Below are 16,518 nucleotides of genomic sequence, written 5' to 3'. Positions count from 1 at the left end.
GGGTGACCACACTTATTGATTGTGACCAGCACCTGTCTCCTCTTTGGACTACTAGTAAACATCACCACATTAGTGAAAGCCTCCCTGTCCAGCTCACAGGGCGAGTACTCTCACTGTAAGCCTCAAGCTGGCTATACACAGATAGGTTTTATTTTCGTTTAGCCTGCGGGCTGAATAAGCAAATCTATGTTCCACTTGTTTTAAAAAAAACACAAAAAAAACACACAAAAAAAATGCTTTATAGGTTGTTTTTTTTTGCCTTCCCGCTGGATTAACAGTGGGCAATTGTGGACATTAGCATTCTGTTTAGGCCTTTTTTCTTCTCATATCTCCATAGGTTGAGCTCGACGGACATGTGCCTTTTTTCAACCTGACTAACTATGTAACAGATTCCTCCATCCCCACTAAACAATGTGAATGAACGAATATCCTGCTGTGGCTATTGTATTCTGACAGTGGCGGGTATGCTGTCAATAGCCAAACAGTGAATGCAGCTGATTAGCTGTAGACACTGATAATTTTCCCCTTGCCGCCTTTGATTTCCTGGTAGAAGGATGTTAGGCCACCCACTGAGAGAATTTTAGCTGGTCCAACGGTGGCTGTTGTGCTACAGACTTTACACTACTTGAATTAAATATGATTGCATGAAGGGATACATACACGAAATAGTGTTTTTCATTTTGTAGTCAATATAACAGTTATTTATATGGCATAAAGAATATGACCAGGACAAGGCTCTAAGTGACAAAGATGTCAGCTGCCTACTATGTTGGGGTTACAGGGACACAACATTTTTCAGGGTGTCTTCATATTAGACTTCTACATATCTATTAGATTTTTCTACTATGCAAAGAAAAAAGGTCAATCGGTTAACTGGATCAGTGATTTCTACATTTCAGTCCCATTTTAAAACAGCATTCTGAATTTTTCCTGACTGGAGTGATTTACTTAATAACCCAGTGGAAGCCTCCAGGCTATTTTTATTCTTCTTGCTATCTCATCTTAGTTGAAAAGGGATGTTGTCATCATTGGTAATTTGACACAGAACCAGCACAAGTCCAGAATGATTTTCTGTTTGTAAAGGTAATGCTCTGTACATATGCGCAGGTGGAGCCTTTGTCCTGATAGAAGTGAACTGGAGCACAGTGATAGCTGTTGGTAAAGGAATTGTCTGGTCTGGAATTGTACACATTCATTTTGTGAGCTGTAAGCTTGCATCCAAATAAACTTTGATCTACAGATGTCATTACAAGTAAGCTGCGACCATTAACATGACCATGTTGGGCTAACCAACGAACCAGTTATCTACTAACCATAACCACCCTCCATTTAGATGCATCTCTGCTGTGTCAGGCAAAAAAGGAAGCTACTCAGGGGGGTCATTTTGCACCTATTTAGTGAGTCCTCCCTTCATCTTTCCTTTTAATCTTCACCTCTGTGTTCATTTACTTATGTGATGGCTTGGTCATATCAAGGTTTGGATTGCCTTAATTTTGCTGTTGATAACCTCTATCAAGAAAAAAAACACATCCTGATCAATTAAAAAGCATTGTTTTATAATACATTTACAAATAAATGAGTCCTGTCATTGCTCTCCTTGCTCCATTATCTTTTTTTTATTTTTTTACCTTCTTCTCTCTGCCTTATAATTTAAAAATACTTGGACAGGAAGTCAGAGACCATTCCCTGTATTACTTGTACATAAACCTGCACAAAAGATCACATTACAGTCCACCAAGTGTCAGCAAACATGGGTTAGAGTCGTGAGTCAGACGCTTAAAAGTCCCACCAAATCTTTTATTTTATATAGTTTTGAATAAAGTGGGGAAGGATGAAAGCCCTTGTTTTACTGCTATCCAGGGCATACTCAAAAAATGCATGCCACCATGCTGTATACCTTCCAGACATTTAAAACATTGATTAGTTTCCATCCCAACATCAGTATAATTCCCTGGAGCATTTTACATCTATTTATACAAATATCTGATTGCTTTCAACACGAACCTCAAGGTAGCTAAGATTTTTTTTGTAGTGTCACATATATAAAATCCACAAAGTTTAAAAGATAAAAATCACACGGCCAAACTCAGCTATTTTTAAAAACTGTGAAGTAAAACTTTCTTGGTTGCATAATATCGGTTACAAATCAAGGGGAAAGTAACAGCAGCTCTGCACATGTTTACTGTGGAAAGAAAAGTGCATTGTTGGCCCGTCTCATACATACTACCAAAGCGTGATCATTGTGAAATTCTATTCATATTTCCTCATTTACTGTCCTTTTTAATTCCTTAGTATGCAAACACCATTCTTGGTATGACAATGGAGCCCCTTAGTTAAGAAAACTAATAGGAAGAACTTTTGCAAGCTACTGTAGCTCTCTGATTTCATCCCCTACAATGCAGGACCAGCAGCCCACCCGCTGTTGTCCATTGTCCAATGCTCTGGAACAGTGGACAAGAGCTTCCGAGGGAGCACAGAATAAGGTAAGTATACCCCCTTATTCTTAATCCTCTACCCAAAAAGAGCAGTTAACCCTTGCAGTGGGGAACTGGGCCCACTGCAAGGGTAATATTTTTTTTTGCCAGAGTTCAGCTTTACTTCTTGCATTTCAAGCATTTTAAAACCTAAAAGGTGAAACTATAAACAACAAGTAATAACAGTTTCTTTTAGGATGGTCTGTTGTAACCAACCTGAGACCTCTTGCCAGTATTGCCATCTATTTGGTTGGAAGACTGACTCTGCAGGTGTTTTGCAGTTAACAGGGAGGGAAGAAAACAGGAGGTTGTATATAAAGTGGATAGAAAAAGTCTACAAACCCCTTTTAAAAATACCAGGTTTTTAAGATGTAAAATAAAATCAGGACGATAAATCACTTCAGAATGTTTGACCCCTTTAAGATGACCTATAATCTGTACAGTTCAATTAAAATCAAACTTGAATCTTTAAAGGGGAAACAAAAAAAACTGACAATGTGGTTACATAAATATGCACACCCTTAAACTAATACTTTGTTGAAGCACCTTTTGATTTTATGACAGCATTCAGTCTTTTGGGGTCGGAGTCTTACATTAGGAATCTTTGCCCACTCTTCCTTGCAAAAGCGCTTCTAATATGATAGGTTGCAAGGTCATCTCCTGTGCACAGCCTTCTTCAGGTCAGCCCGCATTTTTACATTAGTTTCAAGTCTAGGCTCTGGCTGTGCCATTCCAAAACTTTGATTTTCTTGTTTTTTTTATTTGGAGTTATGCTTTGGGTCATTGTCATGCTGAAAGGTGAAATTCTTGTTCATCTCTTTAGCAGAGGGCTGAAGGTTTGGTGCCAAAAAATGTTTTTATTTTTTTTAAATCCTTTATTCAAAAAAAACATTTCCGCCAACAACAATAATTTACAACCACATAATTAATAGTGTAATTTACAACAACATGATTATACATCCACATACATACATACAACTCACATTTAAGACACTGCTATTTTCACAATTTTAGTCTGTATTTTAACATTTACATTTCATGGTCAACCCTGAACGGTCTTCATATTTTATATATGCCAAATCTTAAACTGGCTTCCCACTTAACCTATATAACTTCCTTCACCCTCCCCATTTATATCGTGATATTTTCTACCTCCATATTTAGTGCTTCATATTAATTAATTTAGTATATTATTTAGGTGTTTACTCCCGTATTATGTAGAGAGAAAAAAAAAAACTCCCTACTACATATTTATAGTGTATATTTTATATATTGCATATTTGTTACCTATCCTCTCTTCGTGGTATCACACCCCCTCCATTCTACCTCTATATTTAGTGTTTCGTATTAATAAATTTTATATATAATTTTTAGTGTTTATTCCCATATTATACAAAAAAAAATTGGTGCCATAATTGACTGATATTTGGAACTGTTCACTGTTCATAAGTCCCTCCACCTTGACTAAAGCCCCAGTTCCAGCTGAAGAAAAAGTTGTTTTTGCACTATATATACTTTTTGGAATTATGGCCAAAAAGTTCAATCTTGATCTCATCAGACCATAACATTTTCCCCACATTTTTTTCAGACTTGATGTAGGTTTTTGCTTGGATGTTTTTGTTAGTAAGAAAAGGCTTCCGTCTTTCCACCCCACTGCACAGACATATGAAGAATACAGGATATTGTTGTCACATGTAGTACACAACCAGTGATTGCCAGAAGTTCCTGCAGCTCCTTTAATGTTGCTGTAGGCCTTTTGACAGCCTCCTGGACCAGTTTTCTTCTTGGTTTATCATCAGTTTTGGAGGAAAGTCCAGTTCTTGGTAATTCACTGTGCCATATTTTCTTGTCAGCAAATATGTCACCAGCACACCATAAGATTTCAGCAAAAGTCCATTTAATGACAAATTGCCACTCAATTACAAGCACTTTTGGGGCCTCAAGGGTTCCCCTTCATCATGCTCATAATGACACAGTATCAGAACACCATCACCTTTTATATAGACATACAAATGAGTTTAAAAACAGATATAATATAATATTGTCTTGTTGATGACAGTCTTCCATGGTATATCTTATACCTTGGAAATTATTTTTGTACCCTTCTCTTTGATGCTTTTTAAGCTGTTTGTGGAGCATGACATTTGCTGTAAGAGACAACTGAGTAAATATCAGAAAATCCTACTAGAACAGATTAACTTTATATGGGCTTAATCAGAGTCTAAAAAATGGGTAATTTGTTGTGTTTTGGGGCATTTAATTAAATTTGTCACTAAATTTTGGGGTTTAATAAGGAGTTGCGCTAATATTGCGCAACATAAAAATGTTCAACTACCACCATTTTATTCTATAGGGTCTTGGCATTCAGAAAATATATAATGTTGGGGGGTTTTACGTCATTTTCAGGCCTAAAATGTGGAATATAACATGGGTGCAAAAAATGAAAAAAGGGCCTCAGTCATGAAGGGGTTAATTGAATTATACAGATTATAGGTCGCATTAAAATTCTGAATTCATTTATTCTTTTTTATATATCCACTGTAGCTGCTGGCCATGGATACAAATGTCATAATCAATTTTTTTAGAAAATCTGTGTAGTGAGTATTTTTTGTGATACATCAAGCAAATAGTTTTTTTTTAGTTTTGGATAGATAGAGGGGACTAAATCTGTCAAATGTTTATTGGTCACTTTCATACCTGTCACTAGTGCAGGAAGTGAGCAGACTCTATCCATAGGTGGCACAGCAATAAAGGCAATTTTTGTGATTAGGAAACAGTTTGAACCTCTGTCAGATTGGGGTGATTGCCCTGACTTTATGGTCACTGGGGTAGGAAGTTGGGTGAAAGGGGCAAGGCGGTAAAAAGCTGACAGGAGTTCTGATATCACCACATATCTAAAACTAAAGTCCCCTTCTCTAGAGCTCCACTCTTAACAAACAAAAAAACGGCAGTCCTACTCAAAGGATTGGAAAAAAACCATTTCGGAATATACACTCACGGCCACTTTATTAGGTACACCTGTTCAGTTGCTTGGTAACACAAATTGCTAATCAGCCAATCACATGGCAGCAACTCAATGCATCTAGATGTGGTGAAGACGACTTGCTGAAGTTTAAACCGAGCATCAGCATGAGGAAGAAAGGGGATTTAAGTTACTTTGAACGTGTCATGGTTGTTGGGCCAGACGGGCTGGTCTGAGTATTTCCAAAACTGCTGATCTACTGGGATTTTCACGCACAACCATCTCTAAGGTTTACAGAGAATGGCCTGAAAAATATCCAATGAGCGGCAATTGTGTGGACAAAAATGCCTTGAGGTCAGAGGAGAAGGGGCAGACTGGTACGAGATGATAGAAAAGGCAACAGTAACTCAAATAACCACTCGCTAACACCAGGGTATGCAGAATACCATCTCTGAACGCACAACACATCAAACCTTGAAGCAGATGGACTACAGCAGCAGAAGACCACACCGGGTGCCACTCCTGTCAGCTAAGAACAGGAAACAGGCTACAATTCGCACAGGATCACCAAAATTGGACAAAAAAGTAGATTGGAAAAAAGTTGCCTGGTTTGATGAGTCTTGATTTCAGCTGCGACATTCAGATGGTAGGGTCAGAATTTGGCATAAACAACATGAATCCATCCTGCCTTGTATCAACGGTTCAGGCTGGTGGTGGTGTAATGGTGTGGGGGATATTTTCTTGGCACACTTTGGGCCCCTTAGTACCAATTGAGCATTGTTTAAATGCCACAGCCTACCTAAAATATTGTTGCTGACCATGGCCATCCCTTTATGACAACAGTGTGCCCTGATGGCTACTTCTAGCAGGATAATGCACTATGTCACAAAGCTCACATTATCTCAAACTGGTTTCTTGAACATGACAATGAGTTCACTGTAATCCAACGGCCTCTACAGTCACCAGATCACAATCTAATAGAGCACATTTGGGATGTGGTGGAACAAGAGATTTGCATCATGGATGTGCAGCCAACACATTTTCGAGGAATGTTTCCAACACCTTGTTGAATCTATGCCTCAAAGAATTAAGGCAGTTCTGAAGGCAAAAGGGGGTTCAACCCAGTACTAGCAAGGTGTACCTAATAAAGTGGCCGGTGAGTGTAGATTATTGTAGTGAAACAATTTAGATTGTTTTCATTGAGACTTTAGTGAGGCTCAAATTTGATAAAAGTTGAATTGCAGCTTTTTATCACTATACATGTCCTCATTGGCAAGATTTGACAAAACAGGAAATCAGTGAACATAAAGGAGATGCAGATGGCAAGAAAAAAAAATGGAGGTTCTGACCAGCTCTCGCCCTACTATATTGTTTTTTGTTTTTTTTTAATGAATGTTCCCCAGTTAGAGAGATTTCCTCATGCTTCCTATGCCACTTACACAGCATTAAGAAAGTGGAATGTCCCCAGTGGGTATACAAAGCGAATCCAAAAATCTGACAGTACTTCTAATCCTACCCCACTCTATTTAGAATTAGTTTGTTTGGAGTTCCACAAGAACTAAATACAAAACAAGCAGAAATGTGTGTTTTGGATGGAAGTTCCTGCTAGGCAGCATGCTTGTAGCCTATTTGTTGCCCTGTACTCCCTCACATATCTTACAGACCCAGCCACTCTGTTGTATTAAGGAAGTTTCCAATATGAACGCCTTCTAAGAATGCTAATTGATTGGCAATCATGCCAGACCCTTTGGCTTCAGTACTTTTCTGAGTAACTGACCTGGAAGTCAGAACTGTTTACTTGCATCCTGGTTGTGGGTCAGTGAGCCAGGAACGCTTGGCATTAGTTTCAGTTAAAACATATTTTCCCTGTGTTGTGAGTTTTTGAATGAGTTTGTTTTTGATTTTTGCAGGGGAAGGGTATTTTGCATGCATACATAAAGCACATGTAAAACATGCAACATTACATGCTATACCCATTCAGCGCAATAGTGGATAGGCTTGCTCGAAACTGCCCCAAAGATGCAGAAAGACGTAAAAACATACAAATTACAACGCATAGAGCTGTGCTGCCCAACATGTCTTCCGCTGCCTTTGGGGGCCCCAGGGAGCACAGGATGCACCAACTGAATCCTTTACAAATAACAGCAGCTCCTAATGTACTGCCTGCATCCAAATTATGGATTCAGCTAACCACCTCATAGGGCTCTCCACTTTGGCAGGCTGGTAAGCAGATACCTCCAGCGCCTGGCACATCAGAAGCTGCTGTCGGCTTTTTGTAAAGGTCTTGGCTGGTACAGATTCCCCACTCTTGCAACCCTTCCTGTACAGCCCTGGTCACATGGACTGTTAGAAGGTTACATCACGTACCTCTCTGGGGCTGCGACTGACTTATGTAGAAACTCTACAGAGACCCTCAGTCTAAAGGTGGCCATACACTTTACAACCATCGCAAGACCTTAGTCTTGCGATGGTTGTAAAGTAATTAAAAAAACGTACGATCTGCCCATCTTGGACAGGCAGATCGTACTCTCGATCATCGCAAGCCCGCCCCCCTGAGGGTCGGGCTTCCGATGACCGCAATGCTGAACGGGCAGTGTTCGGCATTTGTCTCCCGAGCACCGTTCAAACCAGCCGAAAATCGTCTAGCGTGCTCCCTAGACAAAAGACGTGCGACCGTACAGTAAAAACGGTCGCACGTCTTCCATACACTTTGCGATTATCGTACGATCGCGGGATTTCCCGCGAATATCGTGCGATAATCGCACAGTGTATGGGCACCTTAAGCCTGCAAACTGAGAGGGGGAGCTGAAGAAGGCCACATTCACATATGCGCAGAGCGTTATGTTAACATGCATTGTGTTTAAGGCAGCCCATTCATTAAAATTGCCTATCAATGCATCACATCAGGCCAGAAAACATATCTACACAATTTTTCCCCCGACAACACAAAGCAATGCATAATAGTGCCCTGCAATGCATTGTGGTGTGCTGCAACTCGGATGCATTCAGGTGCTATTCATAATTAATGGTACCCGGTGTGTTTAATGTGAATTGCGGAATGCACCTCCATAATGCTGCCATATTATAGCACAGAGTGCGGCAGGACTTGCTTTTGGGATGGGAAGGTGATAAGCCCATATATTTGAATGGATGCAAGTCACCTCAATGCACAAAAACACACTGCCATCATGCTGCCCTCTGAACTTGTGTGTGTGGTGTTGGGGGGGGGGTGTAGGATAGCACTTGAGGCCCTCTATGAATTCTAAATTGACCACTCCTGGTATAGATGAAAACGATACCATTGGAAACAAGTTTTTACGAACTTTACAGCCAGATATTTTTCTATGCAGTTTGTTTTCTGGTCTTAGTATATTGGCACATGCATGTCACAATTCTTACCTAGAGATATCGGATCTCGTATAGAATAGAAAATCTGTCCCATATACAGCATATCCAGCCCAACAGTACGGATCATCAAAATATCAACATCTCTGGATCTCAGTGAAGGCAGGTTGTATGTAGCAGGCGTTTCAGAATGCTTTTCTAACCTTTGAGTGGATCTTTTAGGAGATTTACCAGCTTGCTAGTTATGTATAAAGACTGTTTGAACCCTAGGTGCTGATATCAGCGGAAAGAGCACCACCTAGTTTGATCGTTGTCTGCCTCCGTAGGATCTGTTGATGGAGACTGGGGCAGTTTTTCCACATGTGCTGTATGTTTACTGATTATACCTACATAAGTAAAAAGCCACCCTCTATTCCTTAAGCATTGAGCAAGTCCGGGAAGCAGTTAGTAAATATTGGACAGGGCTAGTTCTGATTCAGATTGCATAAGGTTTAAACATTTTTAGAAATTACTCCCTGCTTCTGACTATATCGTTTTTATTTCTCTACCAGTCATTATAGTAGACGTATACTTTCTATACATATATAAACATTAACTATACTAGTTTTCTTGCAGTCCAGATAATGCAATTCCAATGCCTGCATGGGTTTAATATTTAAGTACATCTGCCAATGCTTTTAGTTGGTAATAAGCAGACCTCTTTAAGCTGTGTGTGTTTTAATGATGTCTCCTTTCCCCACAGTATCACATGCTCCTCCTCCCCCTTCTATACTACAGGTAACTCCACAGTTACCTCTGATGGGATTTGTGGCAAGAGTTCAAGAAAACAGTAAGTTTGTGTGTAGAATGTCTGCTAAGCTATTAATCTGCCTGTACATTTATTAAAATAAAAATCAGGTTACTTAGAGATGGACAGATTTATTGGGCTATCAAAAGAAACCACAAACATAGTTATAGTGTGAAGTGTGGTGTTTGCAGAAATACCAGGTGAGAAAAACCTGAAAAAACAAACAAATGCAGCCACCACATCTAAGGACTGATGAGCTGCAATATATTCAATGTTTCCTTTTAGGTTTGTATGCACTCTGGATGTGCCTGTATGATGATTCCCTGCTGTAAAAAGGAATATCTTTCATCATCTTTGTTTTACTAGGTTAATATGTCCCATGCTGCTGTGGAATAACAAGGCGTTGTTTTTGTTATTACTCATGAGCAAAATGGGATATATTATTAAAAAGCCTCTCAATAAAAATGTAATTATCTGGTGTTCAAATCTTTCCTACAATCTCTCATATAACTATAAGTAGTTAATTATATTTTACAAAGCAAGTGCAATTTATCATTTTATATTACTAATTTTGAATGCAGCTTACCTTTTGAAAGTTTTATACTGATGTTTTTTTTAAATAAATAAACATATCATTTATTCACACAGCATGATGGCTGTTATAAAGAGGAGGCAGCGGAGAATCTGCCTACTTTCTTTGAGTAGGGGTAGGTGTGGGGTTGGGGGGAGGAGTTTAATGTGTGTTTAAATTTCAGCTTTGAGCTATTAAGCTCTGTAAACAAGCAAAGCAGATAAAGAGAACATATTAAACATACAAATACAAGTCTAGAGTTATACCTTGTGGGTAAAATAAGGATAAAAAATTTTATATATATATTTCATATTTAACAGAATAAATCAATATATAAATTACATTTTTTCTTTAACCCCCTTGTGACTGGAGACATACACTGTGCGTCCCCAAATGACTGATCACGTGCCCTGTATGTGATCAGCTGTTTGGAGCTGTCAAAAGCTGGTAACCGCTGAGATCAGCGGTTACCCTTCATTAATGGATGCCTCAGTATTAATAAAAGAATTATGCTTTTGTAAAAATCGCTTGTAGCGATTGGGAATCCTTCAGTAAAAGCTTTGCGGTATTTACCACACTCACTATCACTGTTTGATAGCGGAACACACAGGGATTAGGAAATCCTGTTGTGTATCGGCTTTTTGCTACATGTTTCAGCAATAGAAACATTTAGCAAAATGTTTTTGTTGAAACAATGCATCAAACTTCTGATCTGGAAACGATCAGAAGTCTTTAGTAAGATCTGAACCTGACACTCTGTAGGATCAGCATTTCAGGTTCAGTCACTAAGGTGTTCCAAAGTTTGGAGCAGCCTAATAATAATAATCTAAAATTGTATTTAATTATCAAGCAGTCATAGTGAGATCCATTCAAAATGACTGCTTGATATAATTGAAATAAATCTAAAGCAAAACATTTAATTTATATATTATAATTATAAAAATTAACCCTTTACAATGAAAATCTGCAGCTGAGCTTCAGATTTGTTTTTCACCCTAAGGGGTTAATTTTTTTTAATTTTACCCCCTCATGGTGGCGCTGTTCAAAGTATGTCGCTGTCACTAAGCGTGACACTTAGTGACAGTAACATTGTATGCTGCTTAACCTAACCACTTATGGCTTTTAGAGAAAAAAACATTAAATGTTAGCTTTTTGTTTTAGGCTAAAAAGTATTGAAAATTTTCTGAGAACCGAGGGATGTGAGGTGCTTCCACATAAAGGACAAATAAATTAATTTATTTGAATGCATTTTTTTTAGCTGTACTTTTTTTCTAAAAAATAATAATCAAAACTGGGTGAAAAGTGTTTTATTTATACTAAGTGAGGTGTTAGGCATACATATGTGATAAAAATATATAGCCCTATTGGTCCTCTAAAAAACACAATACAATATGTGTGGGTGCACTTGGTAAGACAGTATATTACTGACGTGGAAGAATCCCACAGCAAAAATATAAAATGTGCGTCAGTCAATAGCGAACAGAAACTGAAAGAAGCTCAGTCTTGAAGGGGTTAGGCAGAAACACAATTTTCTTATTGTGAAATATGTGCTTTACGTAGACATATTTCTGAATCTTTGTCACTGATTTCTGTTCATATTCTACATACTATTTTCTAAGTGCAGAAGCACTTGGCTTTAGTGTCAGGCAAATCTCTGCAGGACCTGAGCTGTAGACTTGGTGTTGATGTCAGGTGGCTGCATGCTGCAACTGTGGACCACATATGATGTAGTGGCTTCAAATGATCTCCATAAAGCAACATTGTGGCAAAAGGAGCAGAAAGCACATCATTACAAGTCAATGGTTTTATGCCTGCTTATTCTAAGGTGCTTATTTATAGAGAAAAAGAACATTTTAAATAAAATTGAAGTTATTTGTAATGGCCAATGAGGTTCTTATTTTCTTAAGTATTAAAAGATGAAACATGATTGGTCACTACAGGCAACATCTCCACTTCCCATATAGTTTTCTCCAGCTTACGAGTCCCTTAACTAGCACTTTTTTTTTTTTGTGTTTAAGTTTCAGAAACTCCACCTCCACCACCTCCTGCAGAAGAACCAGTATTTGATGAATCTCCTCCCCCACCTCCACCTCCAGAAGATTATGAAGAGGAAGAAGCTGCAGTAGTAGAGTACAGTGACCCATATGCTGAAGAAGATCCTCCTTGGGCACCTAGAAACTACTTAGAGAAAGGTAATGGTGTAATCCATTCAGCTTTCCAGCCACCCCTGCTACACTGGAAACAAAAGAACATTTATGTGTTAAAAGTTGTGGTCTAATCATGCTGTTTTTATGCTAATTTATTTAGATTAAATAATGGGGAATCTTTTGTGTCGTGTTGATGTTGGGGAAAGCCTTGCCAGTTTATCCAACCTGTAACAAATCTTTATCTGAAAAGCAATATTATCCAAATAGTGGTCAAAGATGGGAAATAGTTTTCACTGCAGACTGTCTCCTTATAAGATCCATACATGGATATCCCGTTAATATCTTCCTTTTTCTTCCAGTTGTGGCAATTTATGATTATTCAAAGGACAAAGAAGACGAGCTGTCCTTTCAAGAAGGCGCTATCATATATGTCATTAAGAAAAATGATGATGGCTGGTACGAGGGTGTCATGAATGGTGTGACGGGTCTTTTCCCAGGCAACTACGTGGAGTCAATCATGCACTATTCTGAGTGATGACAGGACCCTGCAAAACAGTCCCTTCTCCTACCTGAACCATTGGGGCTTCCCAGATTTACATGAGCCCCTGGGGGGCCACATTTATAAACTGAAAGAGAATATTGTCATTTGAACAATTTACGTTTTGCTCATTTTTTGTTTCTTATTAAAAGAAATAGTAATACAAGTTGTTTGAACAAAAGTGATCTTCCGGCTGCTGAAGGGCAGTTTTGGGTTATTGAAATGTGTTGGTTGGACTGAAGATGTCTTAAATCTACAAAAGGGTCTATGACATTACATTTATGAGCCCTACTTCACCCTTATCCCTGTCTACCTGATGGTCACAAATATCCAACTAGCCTAAAAGTATTTGATTTGTACCAGTTTCTTCCAGTGTCGCATATGTAATGAGTTGATCCTTCTTGCAGTTTGCCAGATCTTGTAAACTGTTCCAGGGCTGCACTAGAAGCAGATTGATGGTATCTGATATCAAACCTTAGCTGAAGATGGATCTTTATCTGTTGATTCTGCAGATTGAGGTCTGTTTTGTTTACTGTGTAAAGCACCAAAGAAACCTTTTTAAGAAGAAGTACAGAGAAACTGTCCAGAACATCCATACAGGAAGAATATGCACAGCTATAGTAGTGTAGAAGTACAATAAAGAAAGTTTATACTGTTATGGTAAACCTACCAAACAGCCTTCAGTGTTCAATGCAACTGTTAACAAAATGCTTAGTATACGATTTATTGTTCCGAAACCCCAAAGACTTTTACTGACAATAGCCATTTATAATATTGACAGTCTTCATCTGAGCAAGTATTTTTCATTTTAACCCATGAACTCTTATCTTTTCCTTCATATGCTACAGTTTAGTATGTTTCTGAATGAACTCAAGAACAAGCCTTTAAAATGCTACTCTAGTGTTTTGTTTCAGTGCCCAATAAATCTGAATATGATATAGTAATGACCAATAAGTCTTATCTGTGGTACAAGACTATGACTGAATAGATTTCACTGTGTGTCAAGGTGTCAAGCCATTTTGTGGCACCAGGAGCGTGTCGGAGACAATCAGAGATGTGGCCACCTAAAGCTGGTGACCGACCATTGTCACTTTGTACATCTAGCTGGTGGTTTGCAGTCCGGTGGCGAACTCAGGAACTGTGTGTTTACCCTTCCCTTAATAAAATGACAATAATAGCACATAGTTATGCTGACTTTAAATGTTATTATTCATTGTACTGCATTAACTGTGGCAAGAGACATCTTTTTATTGCTTTTGTGTTGATGCTTACCGTGGAATGGTTTCTTGCAAACCTCTTGTATATAATGTGATTTCCCTTACAATAAATCTATCCAGATCATGATGTCTCCAAATGAGAGGATATAATCTACCTGATTTTCTCTATCAGTGCGACGGAGCATTGCTAGCAGGAATTGGGTATGTTAAAGAACAACATGATAACAGAACACTTAGAATTCTGAATTTTTGCAAATGTCAGGATTCCCTTATTTAACAGTCCCCAAATTACTTGGTAATTTTGCATCCGTTTGTGATTGTGGGACAACATACTGGGGGGGAATTTGTCAAAACTGGTGCAGACAAAATCTGGATCAGCTGTACATGGCAACCAATCAGCTTCTCTCTTTCATTTTCAAATCTTAACTAAACAATCTGACCAGAGAAGCTGATTGGTTGCCCTGGGCAACTGCTCCAGTTTTGATAAATCCCCCTCACTGTCTCTTTGGCTTAAATACTATGAAAACTGTGAAGAATTATAGGGTACAATGTCCTGAAATATGTATTGATATACATTGGGGTACAAGCGGGGGTGCTAGAGCTTTTTTCAGTGTTACCACTGCACAGAAAACATTTATCAGATTTTAGTTATTTATTTTTTTATATATAATTTATTATTGGTTACTATTACGTATTAGCAGCTCTGCCTTTTAGTTAGATAGCTTTGAATGATTATATTAAAAACCTTTTTTTCCCGCTGCAATAGGACTGCAGGTGCCTTACTGGTGTGGTTGGTTTGGTAATTTGCTAGATATCATCTTCAGATAACCTTAAAGCCCAACTCTGAGTACAATCATTTTACTGGTGGAGTGCAACAAGATGTAATGTGCCTTTTCTAAAAGTTCACCTGCCATATTCAGTGGTGACTTCTACAGCTGGAGTGGGCTCGGAAGTTCCGCGGGAGGTGGACTTCCACCCCTATGTACAGTTGATGATTTACTGGGAGATGAACCCAGTACTGAATATGGCAGGTGGGTTTTTAGAAAAGACACTATGAGGGGAATTTATCAGAATCTGGAGCAGTTGCCCATGACAACCAATCAGCTTCTATCTTACATTTTAAAAGCTTAACTGAACAAACTAAAGAGAGAAGTTGATTGGTTACTATGCACAACTGCTCCAGTTTTCATAAATCCCCTCTTTTATATCTTACTATACTCCAGTAATATAATTGTGCCAGGAGCTGGGCTTTACCATACCTCGTTTTGGTCATATTGTATGGTTACCACATAACGTGTTAATTTTGGTACCAGATTTTCCATTGTCATGTATTCAAAGGAAAGGGCTGTGAAGAATTGGCTAACCATTTCCAGTTAGCCACGGCATAGTTTGTATCTGATGCAGTTATCTCCCCAGGTGCCTCTATCTAAAAAGGACTCAGAATCCAGTTAAGAAAATTGCTTTAAGATGAGTTCCTGTAGTTATTGACTAGAACCAGCGAGCGCTCGTACTACTTTATTTGCAAGAGGAGAGCAGGATATATACCAATACAGTACCTGAACCTTTACAGACACCCTAATGATGGCAAAGTGACTTCCTATTGCATCACGAACGCTGAACATTTACCTTTTACCATATTTAGGAGACAGTTACCTGGCATAGACATGAAAATTTGAGTTTTCTCCACATATACCTGGCAGTAGGAATGAGCAAACCTGGCTGGTTTTGGTTCATAGGAGGTTCGGCAAACCCAGTGTGAAGGCCACAAACCCTGAATTTTTTTGAAATCGATGGGAGGGGATTTTTTTTATCTGGTCATTTTCAAGGCTAATAGGAAAGCTATTGTTGAAAAAAGGGCATAAGGGGGGGGCCTGGGCACTGTCATGAGGAATATGTACAGATGTAAAAAATGTCCTGAGCACATAGGTACAATAGTACACACACAACTTGAAAAAGTCCTTAATTACTTTAACCCTTTCGCTGCCAAGCCCTCCGGAACATTTTTCAAATCAGCTGGCCAAGCCATTTTTGAATTTTCTGCAATTTTTTCCTATTGATTTAATTTTCAACTGCTGGGTTGCTAGAGTTTGTAAAAGACCCCCCAAACCATATATTTTCTGAAAGCGCAGGCCCGGTAGAATAAAAAGATGGTGATACTAAATTTGTAGGCCCTGCGATAATTGCGCAAATGTTTCTCAAATTAATATTAAACCGATAAAAATACACAATTCAATTGTTAAAACACACTAAAATCAGTATCCGTGCACAAAATAAATTATTTTCTGACTAAATCTAAAAGATAAAACTGTAATGAGTTAATAAATAACAAATATGAGCAAATTTGTAATTGCGCCTTTTTGCGAAAAGGTAAAAAAATGAAGGTATGCAAAACTGTAAATCGACTTATGTAAAAAATTGTTTTGGTGTTTGTGTTGTGATAAAATGATACATGTGTATATTTAATTGCAACACAAGGT

The 16,518-nt window shown here is 38.4% G+C and overlaps 1 protein-coding gene across 17 annotated transcripts in view; it reads left to right on the top strand.

The window, feature by feature from the left end:
- The window catches only part of ABI2 (abl interactor 2), a 77,375-nt gene extending 63,823 nt beyond the window's left edge, over window positions 1-13,552 (top strand). For 13 of the 17 annotated variants that reach the window (XM_018554041.1, XM_018554040.1, XM_018554031.1 and 10 more), the window contains 3 exons: window positions 9,524-9,610; window positions 12,158-12,331; window positions 12,646-13,552. In XM_018554041.1, the coding sequence (XP_018409543.1) occupies window positions 9,524-9,610; window positions 12,158-12,331; window positions 12,646-12,821 (437 nt within the window). In that variant the 3' untranslated portion in view covers window positions 12,822-13,552. The remainder of the gene's footprint in view (window positions 1-9,523; window positions 9,611-12,157; window positions 12,332-12,645) is intronic. The other 4 variants (XM_018554042.1, XM_018554036.1, XM_018554035.1 and 1 more) reach the window with 2 other exon arrangements.
- Window positions 13,553-16,518: the final 2,966 nt, after the last annotated feature.

Source organism: Nanorana parkeri, unplaced genomic scaffold (assembly GCF_000935625.1).
Source record: "Nanorana parkeri isolate BGI_ZX_2015 unplaced genomic scaffold, ASM93562v1 scaffold139, whole genome shotgun sequence".
In the NCBI taxonomy this organism is placed as follows: Eukaryota; Metazoa; Chordata; class Amphibia; order Anura; family Dicroglossidae; genus Nanorana; species Nanorana parkeri.
This window is presented reverse-complemented; position numbering and strand designations above follow the sequence as displayed.